The sequence below is a fragment of the Astatotilapia calliptera genome, chromosome 7, assembly GCF_964374335.1.
Source record: "Astatotilapia calliptera chromosome 7, fAstCal68.1, whole genome shotgun sequence".
NCBI lineage: Eukaryota > Metazoa > Chordata > Actinopteri > Cichliformes > Cichlidae > Astatotilapia > Astatotilapia calliptera.
This window is the reverse complement of record NC_137428.1, coordinates 56,005,563-56,023,392: the sequence shown is the minus strand read 5'-3', so window position 1 is coordinate 56,023,392 and position 17,830 is coordinate 56,005,563. Positions and strand designations below refer to the sequence as shown.

Here is a 17,830-nt window from a genome sequence, read left to right as displayed (position 1 = left end):
CAGCCGCTTTCATTCTTCATCTTCATAAATAGTCCTTGATGTCTGCACCAGCGAAATGTAAATCCTTTCTTTGTTTTACACAATTCTTAAATATTTTATGAAAATTATTTAGTTTAATAATTTAACATGACATTGACATAACATGACATTTTTTATTTATTTGAGCAATGAATTACTTCGCAATCTTCTGTGAGCATTTCGTTGCCGTTACCTTACTTTGTAGTTTGAGTTGTTTGAACTCCAAACATGGTGCACACTGAGATTTCATGGTGGCTCTACAGTGCCACCCACCGTTCACCAGCTTTAACAGACACAAGTTACAAAACACACATTTTTCAGCACATAGTCACGTGTACTGTCGTGTTATGCAAACAGAGAAGTTCTTGCTGTTAAACTGCAGGGTTAAAGCACTAAACATCACAGGTAAGCAGCAATATGAACATTAGAAGTGCAGACAAGTGCACAATCGTCCGCGTTGTGACGAGTAACTGTTGCTTTGTGTGTTTACAAGGTAGAAATGAAAAGCAAGCCCACGAAGTCAGCTGCAGCTGGATCAAAGAATAAAGTGAAGAAAACACCTGAGGGCGTCTCCGGTCCAACTCTCTCCAGAAAACTACGAGACAAAACAAATGGCGAAACGTCAAAATCAGGTATGAGGCTCTGAAAACACCTCAGTCCAGTGACAGCACTGTCTTTGTGACACTTGAATGGGTTCGTGTGTCTTCTAGCGACTGCTCTCAAGTCTGCAGGAGTCCAGAAGAGAGGTTGGGACGGGAGCATACTGCACTATATCTACAAGAGCACTCTGGGCCAGAGTTTGCACTCACAGATGAGACAGGTAAGAGAGCCTGATGTGGTGCTGGCCCCAATGCTGCTCAAAATACTCACACCTGTTCCAATAGTAATTAAAAAAAAAAAAAATCTAATCCAGGGACAAGTTCATAAGTCATAGTCCATCTGTTACCTCTCGTTTCCTTTTACTGGATTTATTCAGTGCAGGTGTGAATCTAGCTCTTTTGTCTCTCCAGTGTCTCCAGGAACCTTTCGTTCGCTCTCTGTCATCCTATCATTTCCACGGTGGCAGCAGCCCCTTCAACCGCAGGATCACCTGTCTTGAGTGGCATCCGATACATCCTACTACTCTGGCTGTGGGGTCCAAGGGTGGAGACATTTATCTGTGGGACTTTGAGGCGCCTGCCAAGAAGACCTTTATTCAAGGGGTTAGTTCCTGTTTAATGGTTTTGATTTGTTCTTTCGATTGATCAAAAAGACATTCAGCAAACTGATTTTAACAGAGGTCAGATGCATCTTCAGGCTGTGGTGCATTTCAGAGCGGTGCGATGTAGCTGTACTTAATGAAACACTGTTGTTGGCTCTCTGGTTAGATGGGGGCTGGAGACTCAGTGACAGACATGAAGTTTAACCACTTAAATCCCACTCAGCTGTTCACCTCATCTATGGGGGGTACGACAGCACTTCGGGATTTCAGTGGGACAACGCTAACAGTGTTTGCCAGCACAGAAACACTGAAGTAAGACTGGAGTGTCCACTTGTTTTTCTTCTGTGCACTAAAATCAAAAAGCGTTAGGGGTTAGTCTAGCATCAGTCTTCTTACAGAGAGTTCAGAGATCTCTCAGGGGAACTTGTAATCAAGGCAAGGCAAGTTTATTTATGTAGCACAATTCAACAACAAGGTGATTCAAAGTGCTTTACAGAGACATTAAAAAACAAAAACAAATAAAAAGCATCATTTAAGGCCGGTGCTGGTGTGAACATTTGTGTGGTAGTTGTAGTCATAACTGCTGCCTGGTGACAGACCTACATTTGTATTTGTGTGTGTAGAACGGAGCAGGAGACTTTATCGGAGGGATGAAGTTTTGCCCCACAGACCTTTCTAGAGTCTATGTGGCCTCTGGCGAGGGCACACTGACCGCACAGAGTTTTGAGGGCCGCGCACCCACTGTTCTGTCCAGAACTCAAGACTGCGGCCACGATCACCACAATGTTTGGTGAGAAACTCCTAAAGAAGACTGATGCTCGGCATTATGAAAAAGGGAAAGTTCTTTCATTTCCCTCTACTGTGTCTGTAGGAATCCTGCTGCCACATTTTTTTAATAGCATTAAAAAGGTTTCATATTTCTTTTCCTATTTTATGAAATGTAATTTGTCAGGGCTATAATACAAAAAAAATAAATGGCAGATTTCAAAAAGCATGACTATATGCATGGGTAGACATCAGTAGAGGTAAATGAGAAAACATAGATAGCGGAGAGCATTGTGCATATATAATGTTATCTCTTGTTGAAGTGTCACATCCTATTTTCAATTAAAGCTATGATTTGTGGAAAACATTATTTTGTAAATTCTTACATGTAGCTCTTTTCTTCCGTAGTTTTTGGTACTGCTGCGTTGACGTGTCTGTAAGCCGACAGATGCTCGTGACAGGAGACAATGCGGGGCAGCTTTTACTTCTGGGTTTGGATGGCCAAAAGGTGTGTGCCTCTTTCTTAATGAGGGCTTTCACTGGTTTTGATAAATTAAAGGATCAGTTATAGTTCTTATTTAACACAGAGCACTTTTTCTTTCGGCCCTTCCCTTTAGGGGTCGCCCAAGCCAATCATCTGCTTCCATATCACTCCTATCGATTGCATTCTCCTGTGCAAGTCTTCCTTTGTTACATCCATGAATCTCCTCTGTGGCAATTTAATGTTAATTGATTTGCTCTGTTTTAATGTTTCAGATTTTCAGTGACAAATTGCACAAAGCCAAAGTGACCCACGCAGAGTTCAACTCCCGATGCGACTGGTTGCTGGTGACGGCCTCAGTTGACCACACGGTAAAGCTCTGGGACTTGAGGAACATGAAGGACAAGAAAAGCTTCTTGTACGAAATGCCTCACGAGAAAGCCGTCAACTCAGGTAACACTTCCTCATGGAAAAACCTCTCATGCTTACTACTTCAAAAAAAATTAAAAAAGAAAGAAAACGTTTTCTAATTGTCTTTAATTCATTTCTTTGATAGATTTTTAAGTTCTAAACCTAAAAGATCTGCAAAACCTCTTGACAAAGATTTTCATATCTCCTCACAGCCTATTTCAACCCTTTGGACTGCTCCAAGCTGCTCACCACAGATCAGTACGATGAGATCCGCGTCTACTCATCTTCTGATTGGTCAAAGCCTCAGCACATCATCCAGCACCCGCACAGGCAGTTTCAGCACCTCACACCCATCAAGGTTTGGTTCCTGTCTTTGGGCTTAAACTGTTCTTTTTGCACGTTGGAATTATTGTACAACATACATCTTTAATGTCTTTAACAAACAAGAATTGCGTGCACAAGTAGTTTATTATAGATTTTTACACAGAGTCAAAAGTATACACACATCTGCACTAGTATTCTGGCTGGATATTTGACCACTCTTCTTGCAAGAACCGGCAGAGTTCATTTAAATCAGCCGTTTGCCATCGATATAGGGTATAAGAATTTGTTGGAGAGATGTTAACATTTTCATATAATTGGTGACAACAGATTTTTCTGCTTTAATTGTGCTGTAGGCCACATGGCACCCTATGTATGATCTAATTGTGGCCGGCCGTTACCCCGACGATCGCTTCTGCGGGGCCGACCTGAGGACCATTGACATCTTTGACTCCAACACAGCAGAGCTCGTGTGTCAGCTGTACGATCCCACTGCTTCAGGGATCAAATCTGTGAGCATCATTTCATTGTAAACATAAAGAACTAGAACTTTAATTATTTTAAGATCGCGGCTTCTGTTTTTACAGATCAACAAATTCAACCCAATGGGCGACGCAATTGGATCTGGCATGGGTGAGCACTTGGACAAGTACTGCACATTATTAACAGCCATGGTTTTTATTTACTTCCCACTAAAGCGCTGTCCTGCTCACTCCCCAGGTATAACTGTGCTGGTCTGGGACCAGAACGAGTCACCGATGGGCGATCACCACGTTCAGCAGGAAGGACCATTGAACTCAGTTTTAAGAGGGCAGCGGAGGAGTCAGCCACACTCCAGTGGGAACCGGAGGGGTCCTGCTGTGGATGCAAAGCTTAAGAAAAAGCTAGCTTCACTGGAAGAAACTGAGACTAAAACCAAGAAGGGCCGCACTAAACAAAAACAAACACAGATGAGGAAGAAGTGAACTATAAAACAGCCGAGGTCTTAAAAATCTGTGTTTCATATGCTGTTTATTCATTGTTACTGAGTCTCCACGTTCAGAGATTGTCTGCATGTTTAAAAAGTCTTTATATATATAAATGTGTTCAAAAGCAGTGTTTTTTTTTGTTTTTTTACTGTATGACAATAAAGATGCTCATTTCATTTATGGCTGAGTCATTCTTTGATTACATATTTCTTATTAATACAAAATCCAGAAACATTTAAGGCAAGTGGTTAATTGCATGCAACTTTATTTTAAGAATATCTGAAGAGATGATTCCCTCGGAGTTCGTGTACCGTGATGTTTGCCAGCTTGAGGAGAACTTCACCCCAAGCTTCCTGTCTCTCTTTCCTCTTCTCGTGCCAAGCCTGATGCGCAGTGTACACCATGCTCAGCACGACATTTTCAAACTGCCGCTCCATCATCGGTCTGCTCCTCTGGCCCTCGAGTGCATCTGCCATCTGCTCCATGGAGCTCAGACTTCTGGGAACATTGTCATTGATCAGAGACAGAAAAGCTCGCCCCTGCCTCATCGACGCCATCTCCTCATCGAGCAGGACGATGTTGTTGTCCTGATCGAGCTCCACCCCACCCAGCAAAAGCTGCACGAGTAGGGGGGGGGGGGGGGGGGGACAAATGTTCATCAGTTATTTGTAATATTTAGCTTGCCTAAGTGTAGCCTTAAGTAAAGCAAAGAAAAGTACCTCATAGATCAGGTTTGCATTGGAAACTAGTGGGTCGGTGTTCTGAGGAGCTGGACTTAAGCCTTCAGCCACATCTAAACAGGAAAACACTGAAGTTTAGCTGCACTGTAATCAAATTAGTCAGTGGTGACAAACTGTCAGGGTTCAAATAAACATCTGTTCATCCATTTTGATACATACTGCACAACTGCACGCAGTATTCAGTGACAACATTCAAATTTCTCTCTTTTCTTCGCAGCCATGCCAGCGGACCTTCTGTTACTCACCCTGCAACACCTGCTCAAAGCAAAGCCACAAAAGGACCTGGAGGAAGATTTTCAGTTGGGAGCTCGCGGTCATTCTTCTTCTGATTGTTATCGGCAGATAATACACTCCTCACCTCATCTCCTCACCTCTACTCTTCCTAGTACTCTTTTGTGACTTCAGGCAGGCGCAGCTTAGACTGAATACCGTGCATTTTTCCACCTTGGAAAAAGAGACCAAAAGCCAGTTGGCAGTGATGCAGAGCAGACAGAAACGGATGGAAAGCTTTCAGCGAGCAGAGCTCAGAGAGGCAACTAATTCTGTTGTTCTTTTATTGAGCAGATTTCCAGCATGAACATCAAACATAGGAAGCACGTGAATGCACAGTATATTCATGTAAAACAAGAAAAAATATAAATACATGAAATTAGGTAAAGTGGATTCAAGGTGAGGCAACTCTCAACATAAATAATTCAAGGAAAGAAAAATGGTGAGTCCGTATTTTTTTCCTTCCTAAACTTTAGTGTTTTTGTGTAAACTTCTTATCTCTACCAGGACTCCCTGTCAGTGAGTCAGCCAGCTCTGCACATGTAAGCAGAATTCCTGCACTGATTCACAATCTTTTATGCAAGAATTCACTGCATGGATGACATTCATTCAAGTTGTCAGAGCTCACCCTCTTTGTTAATAAGTGCAGCTTGATGGAACACGTGTCCCTTGCTATTTTTTTTTAAATTATGCATGATCAAATGTTGCTGTCAGTATAAGCAACACAGAATACACGTATGTGAATGACAGGGAGACTCCTGTTCCAATGAAGCTGCAAAGAGAAAAGGCAGTTAAGGTAGTTGAGTTTCAATACTGGTGGTTAGCAAGGCTGAGATGGTTTGAATGCATGCGGATGAGGGATAGTCTATATATTGCACAAAGGATGTTGAATATGGCAGGAGGAAAAGATAAAGACCACAGAGAAGATTCATGGATGTAGTGAGGGCATGCAGATGGTTGGTGTGACAGGATGCTAGGGATGGGCTGAGATGGAGGCAGATCTGCTGCGATGGAAGGAGGAAGAAGAAGAACATAAAAGGCAAGACGAAACTGGCAAACTCCGAAAATATTGTAGAGGGTCAGGGCTGTTCGGGGTTCTGTTTGTACAGTTATATTTTGTTTATGTTGCCAAAGTGACAGGTGACGCCCTCTCGCTGCGACGGTGTGTCCTTCCGGGGTCAGAGGGCGCCCTGTGTTGTTGTTTTTTCGCTGTGCTGTGGCTGCGCTGAGCATTAGCTAGCGGCAGAGTTTTCTAGAATTGTTAATAAACGGCTGTGCTCCCTGGCTAGCTCACGGAAGCAAGACCAAACGACACCTCCGTCTCCTCCTTTTCTGAGCTCGCCACAATATTATTCAAGAAGCATGCCACCCATACCAAGACAACACACAGATGTACATACCATCCTAAGTGTCATAGCTGTGAGAGAGAGCGAGAGAGAGAGAGAGAGTACGTCGACATGCTAGAGTGCATGGCATGAGTTGCTGTATGTGATTGGCAGATTAGATAGATAAACAGGTGTGTAAACCATGTGGCTTTGGGGATTCGTTTTGACGTAAACATTTAATTAGGATGATTTTTTTGTATTTTTTTGGTTTTAATTTTTTGTATGTTAAGTGAGTTGTCGCGCCCCACGTGTAGTATCCTTAGGGCCCAGCAGGGGGCTGTGGCACACACTTGACTGCAAGTTGAAGAAACCGCAGTAACACAGCTTAACCACAGGGATGCAGTAGCACCCATTGGTGCCGGTGAATGTGTCATATTTGCGTTCTGAAAAAGTTTATTTACTTCCGGTGAACAGTTTAGCTCCTTCTGAATGATAGAGTAGTGGAGATAAAGGTAACCGTATTTGTTTGTTACTCACATTTAAAGCCTTGCGTTTTTATTTTTATTTTTTGCCTCATTCACAGCCCTAGTAATAACACAGTCGACATAATTTTACGGTGGAATTTGTGCTCCAGAGGATTGTAGTCTGCTAACTGCTTTAGTGCTAATGCTAGCTAATCCTATCCGTGAACGCAGCACAGCTAACACGATTAACGTAGTAAATATAATGTAACTGCAGGGTTTTATCGTTACATTTAATGGCATCTTGACAGAGTTTTGAGCAGCTAGCATGGTATCTGCACTCACTGAGTTGTTTATTTGTGAATTAACTCGCTAAATTCCTGATGTTGGCGACAATTTAGAAACATTTGTGAATGACACTTAATCGGCCAACGAATAAAATTTACAAAGCATGTGGCAGCAACTTAAAATAAATGGCAAGGTTATGTGTAAACGCTCTGAAAGACTTTCTGTTTTAAGTTTTAAGGATGTATAGGACAGCTATTCAGAGTTACATACTTAACCGTGTTAGAATGGTTTACATTTATGTTGTTATAATAATTCAAATAGTCATTAATTTTAAAGAGTTCGAGAGTTTTCTTTATCATCTGTTTTTAGTTTATACTCCAAAAGTGACTCATTGCCTATTCACATATACTTATGCGAATAGGCTAGTTAGTTACATTCACTGAAATTTGAACCATATCATCTCATTGGAGACAGGTTTTATTGGAAAATTGGCATGTTATTATTAACTAGATATGCTGAAAATATACTGACATCTGAGTATAAACATGTCGATCAGTGTTTGTTACTTTTTCACAGGCGAGCAGAAAAGATGGAGTCCAGTGAGGAGGGTGGCCTCAGTGTTGGGGGATCTGTGGGCGAGGAAAACTACTTCCTGGGGTACACGTTCACGGACCGCTCCCACTCGAGCCGAGTGGTGAAGAGTATTATGGATCTCTGCCTGGAGGACGGCTTGTTTGCTGATGTCACCATCACCGTTGACGGCAAAGAGTTTCACCTGCACCGCCTGGTGCTCTCTGCGCAGAGCAGCTTTTTCCGCTCCATGTTCACCTCCAATCTCAAAGAGTCGCACAACCGCATTATCGAGCTTAAGGATGTCAGCGCTACCGTCTTCCAGCTGCTGATTGACTACATCTACCATGGTACCATTAAACTGAGGGTGGAGGAGCTGCAGGACACCTATGAGATGGCGGACATGTACCAGCTGACTGCTCTGTTTGAAGAATGCTCGCGCTTCCTCTCCCGAACAGTGGAGGTCAAGAACTGCTTGCAGGTGAATTATTGTTTTTGTAACACCTGTTCTCATAGTCCTTGCTTCTTGGCAATGGTGCTGCAATACAAGTAATTCCTTTTTCATCTAGGTGATGTGGCTTGCAGACAGACACAGTGATCAGGAGCTGTATACTGCAGCGAAGCACTGTGCTAAAATCCACCTGGCCCAGCTGCACCAGACTGAAGAGTTTCTAAATCTGCCCCTCTGTCTGCTACTAGATATCATCAAAGGTATAACATTTTGCTTCTCTGTCACCAGACTAGCAATTGTTTTTACATATTTATTAAAATACATTTAGGATTTTAATGTTGCATTGCTAATTATTATTTTAAACAAGGGTATTATTATTGGCTTTGAGTTCAACAATTGATGCATTAATATTTATTTAAATCCTGAAAGTAGGATGTGTGAATAATGAACACTGTGCCTGAACTAATCTGAAAACAACAACAACAAAACAACGCTAAATCTAGATATTCTTCAAAAAAAGGCCTTTTTAAATTTTTACAATCTTAACGGAGAAAACATTTTTATGATCCTTTAACAGGAAAAAAACCCACATCTTCTGATCTAGTTTCAAACATGCCTTGTGTTTGTGTTCAGATGGCGTTCCAAGTTCTCAGAATCCAACAGTGGCCATCGAGTCATGGATAAATCACAATAAAGTTGAGAGAGAGGAGTTTTCTTGCATCCTTCAAGAAAATCTTAAGGTAATTTTCTCTCATATGGAGCTGTAAAATATTTTTAAAAAACATTTACATTGCTGATGTTTCCTTTTCTTCGTCTTCAGGAAATTGGTGAGAATGTCCATATTTACCTGATTGGCAAGGAGGAGACGAGAACTCACTCTCTGGCCGTGTCACTGCACTGCGATGAGGATGATGCGATCAGTGTGAGCGGCCAGAACAGTTTATGTCATCAGATCACCGCAGCCTGCAAACATGGAGGGGACCTATATGTGGTGGGGGGTTCTATCCCGCGGCGCATGTGGAAGTGCAACATGCACACGATGGACTGGGAGCGTTGCGCACCACTTCCCAGAGACCGCCTCCACCACACTATGGTGTCCGTCTCCACTGAGGATGCCATCTACTCACTGGGAGGTAAAACGCTGCAGGACACGCTCTCTAATGCCGTCATCTACTACACAGTGAAGGACAACATGTGGACAGAGACCAACCAGCTGGACACTGCAGTGTCGGGGGCTGCTGGCGTCAACCTGGGAGGCACCATCTACCTGCTGGGAGGGGAGGAGAACGACATGGATTTTTTCACAAAGCCTTCTCGCCTCATTCAGTGCTTCGACACCACCTCCCAAAAGTGCCAGATCAAACCTTACATGCTGCCGTTCGCCGGCTGCATGCACGCAGCAGTCCACATGGACGTGATTTTTATCGTAGGAGAAGGAGACTCATTGGTGTGTTACAACCCACTGCTCGAGAGCTTCACACGCCTGCGCTTCCCCGAAGTGTGGAGCTGTGTCCCGTCACTGTGGAAGGTGGCCAGTTGTAATGGCTGTATTTACGTCTTCAGAGACAAATGTAAGAAAGGAGACGCAAATACTTTAAAGTTTAACCCGGCGACGTCTGTCGTCTCCGTAATCAGAGGTATTAAGATCCTCCTCACAAACTGGCAGTTTGTTTTGGCCTAACCTCTCCGCGGTATGTTCACACTGTGGTCAACACACCAGCCACAGAGAATCAGGGAAGACTGTTGGTTGACTGACCAAGACTTCACTCATGGAGACGTCCTGTGAAGAAATTTGTCCACGAGTTGTATTTACTCAGCTGTGTCACTTATTCCATTCAGACTCCACCACCGGCCCCACAACAACAGTTCAGCGGTGTGTCGCTTGTACTACAACGTGTCTCATTGTCGGCTCCTTTGCCGAGAATCTAATTTGTGGTGATGCTGTGAAAAGTGATGAACTAATCTATTGTTTTCTGTGCACTCCTCATTTACTGACACGCATGAACAGCTTCAGTGTAAAAATATTAATGAACACAAGGCATCTGTCACTATATTGTAAGTGTGTCATGATATTGTAGGTCAGATATCATAAGATGTTTTTAAAGTGCTCATGTTATACTTGTTTTCAGAGTCTACTAGAATAAGTTTACATACTTTAATGTTGAGTGTGTACACGGCCTTTTCATTCCAATAACTATTGCCCTGTTTAAAGCCCACTCCGGAGAAAAACACTTTGCTCTGATTGGTTTGTTAGAATGATCAAAGCAAAGCAAAGTTGCCTAATGTACATAACCCACAATGGTTATGGAAAGCTTAAGCTATATTCAAAATATATTGCAGCATCTGACTTTTTCTGAATGACTATTTTTATCTGTAAATATAAATATTAAACAATAGCTCCAACTTATGTGAATGGTCATCACATTTCGTCACACAGTGTTGCTGTTAGCAAGATTTTAGCCGTGAAGAGAAAATATTGATTGGGAATTTGCTATTTTAAAAAGAAGCAAAACAAAACAACAGCTGTTTTAGTTTGAACATGACAAGGTGGGACAAAATATTAATAACACAGTATATATCATAGGTAAGAAATTCACGGGGAGCTAAATATAATGAATTGGCATTAAAATGTAAATCTTACTGTAATGATTTTAATAACTATAGGTTTACAAAAAGATTATAAATCTTAATTCTTTTCATTTTTGTGTCCATCTGTTTCTTGTTTTTTGACTGAATTTTGTTTGAATCACCACTGAATCTGGAATGAAGGCTTGAAGCACAATGTGCCAGTAATAATAAAAATAAGAATAATACATGTATTATTATTGACACCACAGTGCTTAAATACATAACATTAATGCCTTTCTAGGATTATTTTTCTACAGTTCCACAGATGTGAAGTATTGCAGAGGATACTTGCATTATGATAACCATTGTTGTAGTATTGTACCAGGAAAGTTTTTTGTGATTCCCAGGAAATTATGGTGGATTGTGGATGTAATTCAGGCACCTTTTTTAAATTAAACTAACCATCGGGCGGGTATTATGCTTATGTGTTACATAAGATAAGTCACAGAACAGAAGGTAGGTTTACATGCACTAAATGTGTCAGACTGAAGGTTAATGGAAACATGAAAGCATAGTACGGGCACTTTAAGTTGGTGTGTGCAGACATGATAACAAAGGGTGTTTTTTAACTTTTCAGATTTTCTTGTCTCAAGATTGTATTTTTTGATGTACACCATACATGTTCAAGTTAACCATTATCTGAAATGTTAAATATATTGCTGTAGCTACAAGCTTTGAGTGGTTGTTTTGATATTTATAACCTTTAATGAATTAACAATGCTACCATTGATCCTGTGTTTAGATACAGTGATGCACTTACAAATTGTGCCTGTGTAGGTCTGGAAAACTTTTCCTGAAAAAAGAAAAAGTACTTAATTAACATTTATCTGTTTATGTCCTTGTGAGATAAAAGGGGCATCGAAGGAGAGAAAGCAACCACACAGACGCCAAAACTTTGATCCCATTGATGTTTTGCAGGAGGCTATGCAGCTGAAACCCAAGCCCAGTAACATGTCAGACTTTGTGAACTATTCTAAGCATCAGTTGATGAGGGGTGGGGGTTTCTGGGGCCACATATGAGTCTCCATAAGGACTCGCAATAGGAATTGAAGCTAAGAGCACCAGTAAGACGGGCGCAGTTTGAATGTCTGGATATAAGCTGCTCGCGAAACGGTGTCACAGTTCACCGCCGCCCATGTGAGGATCTGGTCGGATGTTTTTGCGGATGAGTGCTTTTAAGTCTACAGAAGTTTGTGATGTCACTCGTGTAGTTAGTCCTTGAGTAATGTTTAGTGTAAAGGTAGATTGCTAGGAGCTGTAGTGACCTTGGGACGGTTTGCTGAGGGCAGAACATAATTCCTGAAGGGACACATGGTCTAGAGTGACAGGGCCATCTGCTGTAGCGCCAGCAGTAGGAGGAAAGCGGAGGGGGGCGGGTTGGACACCGGGGTGCTGAGAATTCCTTTCGGTGGGTGTGGAGGGACTAGATATTCTGGGATACCACTGCTATCACACTGCTTGGGAAACATTTTTCTCTGACGTGTTTCGAAAGGAAATCTGAGAGAGAATTTTGCAAATGCTTAATGGTGAAGGGGAAACGTGGCTCGGTTAAATGGGGAGGATATTTGCTTGGCCCTTCAGCTCTCCGTAAACCGTTTGGTAATAATGGTCTTGGTGTGTCGCCTTCTCATTTTGGTGGATCCAGTTTCCTTTCCATCTCAGCACAGCCGGAGCTGATAGAGCGGGATCCTGTGGGCCTTCTGGCACAAACCTCTCAGAGGGATCATCTTCAGGGGATCTTCTTTGGAGTTGTACTGTTCATGGCAAGGATCTATTTTCTTGCTGCCTCACTGAAATTGCATGGCCTAAACGAATGAATATTTTTATGAGGCACCTTGCACCAGAGATGGGCCAGGACCAAACCAAGCAGCAGATAGAGAAGGGTCTAAAGTTGTATCAGTCCAATCAGACAGACAAAGCTCTGCATGTGTGGACAAAAGTGTTGGAAAAGACCTCAGATCCCGGAGGAAAGTTTCGAGTGCTGGGGTGCCTGATCACAGCTCACTCAGAAATGGGAAAGTACAAAGACATGCTAAAGGTAGGCTATCAAAACCACAGCGAGCCACGTATAATGGTATCGTATATCTAGCATTTCTGTAAAGGAGTAAAAAAATCTACCTCAATAACCGTAGCTCATACTTGTATGACTCATATTCCAGGACTAAACAGCCACGCTTTATTTATATTACTAATGTTAAGACATTATTCACATTTTGCATACTGTGCGATTACATTTTTCTTAATGCAAACAGCAGTAGGCGTGTGTGTGCAGTTCCTGTTCCAGTTACTAAATGTCACTGAATATCTCATAATTTTAAATGTCATCATGTCAGCTGTGAAGTGCCACCGTTTACACAGTTGTAGCATTGTAACATTTCCGCAATGTGTCATTGATTATTTCATGAGAAGAGGTCAAAGGTTACCTTCTTCCAACCACAGCGAACTTGAGAAGCATGGGTTAATTTGTGGCTTCCACATGATGCGGAGTAAATAAGTGCTCTGCAACCTAAGTATGAGTGTGGGGTGTCTTGTTGACATAATCATCCTTCCTGAAGCAGCGCCCGCTCTCACTAACTCGGCTTTAATGAGAACTGTAAAAAAGTAGGGGTCTTATGTCTGAATGAATTTAACGAATTAAAAAGTCTTTGAATCTGCGTGAAGTTGAAGACTATGCCTGTTCCCTGCAACATTTATCCTCTTACTCTATCTGCAGTATGCCCTTGAACAAATTGACACAGCCAGAGAAATGGAGGACCCAGACTACCTGACGGAGGGCTACCTGAACTTGGCACGCAGCAACGAGAAGCTGTGCGACTTCCAGAAAACAGTCTCATACTGTAAGACCTGCTTAAACATGCAGGGCACCACTGTCAGCCTGCAACTCAATGGCCAGGTATGTCTTAGCATGGGCAATGCCTTCCTGGGTCTCAGTGTCTTCCAGAAGGCCCTGGAGAGCTACGAGAAAGCCCTGCGCTATGCACACAACAACGACGACAAGATGCTGGAGTGCAGAGTCTGCTGCAGTCTGGGAAATATCTACGTCCAGCTTAAGGTACTCAAAAAGCTGTTTTTCTGACAAGCGATTCTTGTTTTCCCATCATTACATTTTGCTCAGTTTCAATAAAAATGAGCGATTACCGATAAATAAATGTAAAAATCGTACATACTTTGGCTGTTCCAAACGTCTCCGCTGTGTTATTTGAGTAAAACATTCACTGGACTGCACGTGTGATTCCACAATCAATGATTTTGCCAGCGTATTCACAGAGTATGACAACACTGCAGAACATCTGAGCCAACATCATCAATGCTTAGCCTGTGTAGTGCTGGGCATTGTAAAACAAGAGCTGAGTGAGTTGGCCGGCTGGTGTGTGTTTTTTTTCTTTTTTGTAGTACCCTTGACATCTGAGATTTGTATATGTAATCCTCTGGCTTCCCAGAGAGGATTGGTTTCAATGGGATAGTGATGAAGTTCTGCTTGAAGAATGCACTCATGTGTCACGTTATTTTATGACACAAAAAAATATTACATCCTGCATCGCAACGCGATTTAATATTGTCTGAGTGCTCTTGTTAAGAAGATTAAAAACCAAAATGCTAATGCTAGTAGTATCTAAAAAGATGTGGCGCCCTTTTCTGGTGTCACCTAAGTGGTCGTTCACGTGTGCCTACAGGACTTTGAGAAAGCCCTGTTCTTCCCCTGCAAAGCGGCCGAGCTTGTCAATGACTACGGCAAAGGCTGGAGCCTCAAGTATCGAGCCATGAGCCAGTACCACATGTCTGTAGCCTACAGGAAACTGGAGCGCCTGCCAGATGCCATGGAGTGCTGTGAGGTATTGTTTTATAACACATCATTACTGTCCTCAGAGACAAACTTACATAACTCAGAGCCTTCCTCGCCATCTTGCTGACCCAACCCCCGTGCCTTTGATTGCTCTGAAGTTGGAGCTGCAGAGACAGTAGATGCTGCGCTGCCGACAGGTGCAAGTGGCAGTTGTTCTTTTGTACGAGGCCTTAGACCCTGACAAAAATATGCTCAGAGAGGCGCGGTTTAAAGTGTTAATGAAGAGGGTGGATTTAGTCTTTGCTCTGTTCTAATTATGTACTGGGGGGGTGAAAGATAACTCGATTTCATTGCCTCTGAGTGTAGAAGTATAGTAACAAGACAGCAGGATGCATTTCAGATTTATCACATTTAACCCAACAGTTTATGCATCCGGACATACTCAGGATACCACGGACAACGGCTCATATTTATTCTATCACATCTCTCTTTAAATGCACACTGCGATACAAATAAATCTGTGTAACTGCAGTTGAGAGGATGCAGCTTAGAGTTTCAATTTAGTTCAGGGTGTTGGTGTTACATGATGGAGGTAGGACTCTTCTAATGTCTGCTCTTTACTTTGTACCAATAACTAATCTGTCTTTTGCTTCAACAGGAGTCCATGAAGATTGCCCTGCAGCATGGTGACCGGCCTCTTCAGGCTCTGTGCTTGCTAAACTTTGCAGACATTCATCGCTGCAGACATGATGTTGATGTACAGTACCAATATTGCATTCACATTAATGTAAAATTTCAAAACTGGTCATCTACAACTAGTCTGTGCATTTACCTTTTTGGGTTTTTTTCTCTTCATATGTTCAGAAAGCATTCCCTCGTTATGAGTCTGCGCTGGGTATTATGACTGAGATAGGAAACCGTCTTGGGCAAGCACACGTCCATCTGGGAGTGGCAAAGTGCTGGCTTCTGCAGAAAGAATTTGACAAGGTGCCCTACAGTTTACACAAATATAAATTCTGACAGTAAAGGGACACAATGTTTTATTTGTACTCAAAATAATTATCTGGTATTTATAAAGTGTTCCTGTTCCTGTTCGTGTTCCAGGCTCTTGATTCTTTGCAGCGAGCACAGGAATTGGCGGATGGAATGGGAAACAAGGTAACTGAACAGGAAAAGAGCTGCAGGGATAGTTTAGCCATTTCTCATTCTAGATTTGTTTTCTTTCAGTCGTAGTTGTAAAGATGACTGTTGGTTAAACAAAACAAGACACCTGAAGATTTTAAGCACTAGTTTCTCATGCTTTTAAACTTTAAAGCAATGACATTGTGATTCTTTCTCTTATACAAGCTGTGCACACTGAAGGTTCACTGCTTGAGTGAAGGGATTTACCGGAGCAGGGGGCAGCTGAATGAGGTCAGAGAGCAGGTGGTGAAGTTCCTCCAGTGTGTCGAGGAGCTGGAGCTCTACTGCGGCATGTGTGGAGAGTCCATCGGGGACAGGGACCAAAAGCTGCAGGCCTTACCCTGTTCCCACATTTTCCATCTCAAGTGGGTGTCTGTTCAAATCTCGCCTGGTATTAGTTACATTACATTGGAGAAATGCAGTGTTTTCAGTGGGAGAAAAACGAGGCACTTGGACGAATGATGAAATGTTTTGCCACTGATCCTACTCGATTGGGCATGCATCACAACTTTGCAGAAACAACAAAGTGCCGATTGTGATTCGGATTTTCTTCACCTATAAATTGTTCTCATAACCAAATCTAGATGTAGTTTAAAGAGTGTATTTCCCATATTTCTTTGTCTTTCAGGTGTCTCCAGACAAATGGGACAAAAGGTTGTCCTAAATGCTTCAAGTCCTCCATGAAGCCGGGATTTGTGTGATTGCGAGGCTGCGTTTGAGCGTTGGATCTGCAGACACGGCATGGTGCCTCACAGGCTCCTGACTGATCTGAGAGACGCAGGTAGCCTTAGGAGGTGCTGAGGAGTGTTTCATTGCTCTGAGCAGAGGATGCTGAACTGAATCCAGAATGTCGAAGCATGTTGCTCAGAAGACACGATCAAGGCATCCATCTTTCTTAGACAACAGTCTGAAGCTGACAAAGGAGGTATAACCGATGGAAGTGTTGCAATTCGAGATAAGCTGAAGAGCCTACATGGTCTCTGATGACTGGCCGTCTGTTGCAGCATTTAAACAGGAGACCGACCGTAAAAAGAACATTTATAACATAGTGTGATTGTTATTTTATACACTGGAATTGCTTAGTACAAAGTGAGACGAAATTACATCTCCCCAGACTTAGTGTCGTGACTTTTTGTTCAGATTCAAAGATTCAATGCTGACTTTTTACAGCACAACAGTTGAGCCATATTTATTACTGAAACCTGTGTACATACTATTCTCATGTTAATTTCTTTTAAAAGTTGGATTTATTTGACGTGTTTTGTAAGTCCTGAAACGAACTAAAATCTCTTAACCATTCAAAAACTAGTATGTCTTTACAAAACAGGTACATGCAGCTGTTTTCTTCTGTCCTTATTCACAGAAATCCAGGAGCCAGCCAGTTTCCTTTTTCCTTTCATTGCTGGGAATGTTTCACATTCATTAATTCAAAATGGTTTTTTTGGGGTTTTTTTCTTTGCCTGTCCCATTTGGTTCTTTAGCCGTCAGAATTGTTGCCTGAAGACCAACAAGGATACCCAATGGATTTACTTTGCCAAATGGATCATCATGGCCTTGTCGTATTGGTCCATTTGATCGACCTTTGTTGTTATTATTTATTTTATTATATTTTCAGTTGTTACAGACGGGACAGACATGACTGAGGGATAGGAAACGGAGAAAGAAAGATGAAGGAAAAGAAAAACGGAAGGGAAGAGGGACAGTGAGAGAGGGCACTTAAAAAGAGAAAGAAGAGAAAATAAGCAAAAAAACAAACAAAAACAGAGCAACATACTAAACCCAACACCATCACATTAATCTAGCTAAGTGTAAACAGCAGTAAATACGAAATGTTGAATGTTGTTGTGTAGCAAGCAGCGCACATTGTGCTTGGAAATAGCAGCCAATAAAGGTGTAGTTTATGTCTATGAACAGTGGACACCCGTGTGCACACCTGTTTTCACCTGTTCAAAACGTTTTGAGAAGA

General features: G+C 42.2%; 4 protein-coding genes across 7 annotated transcripts; 3 read left to right on the top strand and 1 right to left on the bottom strand.

Moving 5' to 3' along the window:
• The first annotated feature begins 288 nt into the window (after nt 1–288).
• ddb2 (damage-specific DNA binding protein 2) lies at nt 289–4,345 on the top strand. Of its 3 annotated transcripts, none has more exons than XM_026175785.2 (11): nt 289–423; nt 512–650; nt 729–838; nt 1,029–1,220; nt 1,843–2,009; nt 2,393–2,492; nt 2,741–2,918; nt 3,089–3,234; nt 3,554–3,709; nt 3,785–3,830; nt 3,918–4,345. In XM_026175785.2, exons 2-11 carry the CDS (start codon nt 518–520, stop codon nt 4,160–4,162), a joined length of 1,473 nt encoding a protein of 490 aa, XP_026031570.2. In that variant the 5' UTR covers nt 289–423; nt 512–517; the 3' UTR covers nt 4,163–4,345. The 3 variants fall into 3 exon arrangements, with proteins under 3 accessions (XP_026031570.2, XP_026031568.2, XP_026031569.2); XM_026175783.2 differs by having other exon boundaries at nt 294–423; nt 516–650; XM_026175784.2 differs by lacking the exon at nt 1,843–2,009 and adding an exon at nt 1,386–1,531 and having other exon boundaries at nt 294–423; nt 516–650.
• A 68-nt stretch (nt 4,346–4,413) lies between these two features.
• Nucleotides 4,414–6,663, bottom strand: LOC113026714 (protein FAM180A). The gene is made up of 4 exons (XM_026175793.2): nt 6,576–6,663; nt 5,151–5,349; nt 4,885–4,958; nt 4,414–4,782 (listed from the first exon to the last, which is right to left on the bottom strand). Exons 2-4 carry the CDS (start codon nt 5,221–5,223, stop codon nt 4,435–4,437), a joined length of 495 nt encoding a protein of 164 aa, XP_026031578.1. The 5' UTR covers nt 5,224–5,349; nt 6,576–6,663; the 3' UTR covers nt 4,414–4,434.
• On the top strand, nt 6,549–11,569 carry kbtbd4 (kelch repeat and BTB (POZ) domain containing 4). 2 transcript variants are annotated; one of them, XM_026175787.2, is made up of 5 exons: nt 6,549–6,691; nt 7,826–8,300; nt 8,389–8,530; nt 8,904–9,010; nt 9,091–11,569. In XM_026175787.2, exons 2-5 carry the CDS (start codon nt 7,839–7,841, stop codon nt 9,949–9,951), a joined length of 1,572 nt encoding a protein of 523 aa, XP_026031572.2. In that variant the 5' UTR covers nt 6,549–6,691; nt 7,826–7,838; the 3' UTR covers nt 9,952–11,569. The 2 variants fall into 2 exon arrangements, with proteins under 2 accessions (XP_026031572.2, XP_026031571.2); XM_026175786.2 differs by lacking the exon at nt 6,549–6,691 and adding an exon at nt 6,875–7,012.
• Nucleotides 11,570–12,520: 951 nt separating this feature from the next.
• rapsn (receptor-associated protein of the synapse, 43kD) lies at nt 12,521–17,169 on the top strand. Its single transcript, XM_026175792.2, has 8 exons — nt 12,521–12,936; nt 13,612–13,950; nt 14,573–14,731; nt 15,341–15,439; nt 15,547–15,669; nt 15,787–15,840; nt 16,030–16,229; nt 16,493–17,169. The coding sequence occupies exons 1-8, from the start codon at nt 12,712–12,714 to the stop codon at nt 16,563–16,565; spliced, it is 1,272 nt and encodes a 423-aa protein (XP_026031577.1). The 5' UTR covers nt 12,521–12,711; the 3' UTR covers nt 16,566–17,169.
• Nucleotides 17,170–17,830: the final 661 nt, after the last annotated feature.

Excerpts from the sequence above, each read along its gene's own strand:
- rapsn (XM_026175792.2), top strand. The coding sequence starts at position 12,712 with ATGAATATTTTTATGAGGCACCTTGCACCAGAGATGGGCCAGGACCAA. Across the intron at positions 14,732-15,340 it reads ATGCCATGGAGTGCTGTGAG|GAGTCCATGAAGATTGCCCT; the intron begins GTATTGTTTTAT and ends TTGCTTCAACAG. Across the intron at positions 15,670-15,786 it reads TGCAGAAAGAATTTGACAAG|GCTCTTGATTCTTTGCAGCG; the intron begins GTGCCCTACAGT and ends TTCGTGTTCCAG.
- kbtbd4 (XM_026175787.2), top strand. The coding sequence starts at position 7,839 with ATGGAGTCCAGTGAGGAGGGTGGCCTCAGTGTTGGGGGATCTGTGGGC. Across the intron at positions 8,301-8,388 it reads AGGTCAAGAACTGCTTGCAG|GTGATGTGGCTTGCAGACAG; the intron begins GTGAATTATTGT and ends TTTTTCATCTAG. Across the intron at positions 8,531-8,903 it reads GCTACTAGATATCATCAAAG|ATGGCGTTCCAAGTTCTCAG; the intron begins GTATAACATTTT and ends GTTTGTGTTCAG.
- LOC113026714 (XM_026175793.2), bottom strand. The coding sequence starts at position 5,223 with ATGACCGCGAGCTCCCAACTGAAAATCTTCCTCCAGGTCCTTTTGTGG. Across the intron at positions 4,959-5,150 it reads CTTTGAGCAGGTGTTGCAGG|ATGTGGCTGAAGGCTTAAGT; the intron begins GTGAGTAACAGA and ends TTTCCTGTTTAG. Across the intron at positions 4,783-4,884 it reads ATGCAAACCTGATCTATGAG|CTTTTGCTGGGTGGGGTGGA; the intron begins GTACTTTTCTTT and ends CTACTCGTGCAG.
- ddb2 (XM_026175783.2), top strand. The coding sequence starts at position 366 with ATGCAAACAGAGAAGTTCTTGCTGTTAAACTGCAGGGTTAAAGCACTA. Across the intron at positions 2,493-2,740 it reads TGGGTTTGGATGGCCAAAAG|ATTTTCAGTGACAAATTGCA; the intron begins GTGTGTGCCTCT and ends TTAATGTTTCAG. Across the intron at positions 3,235-3,553 it reads AGCACCTCACACCCATCAAG|GCCACATGGCACCCTATGTA; the intron begins GTTTGGTTCCTG and ends ATTGTGCTGTAG.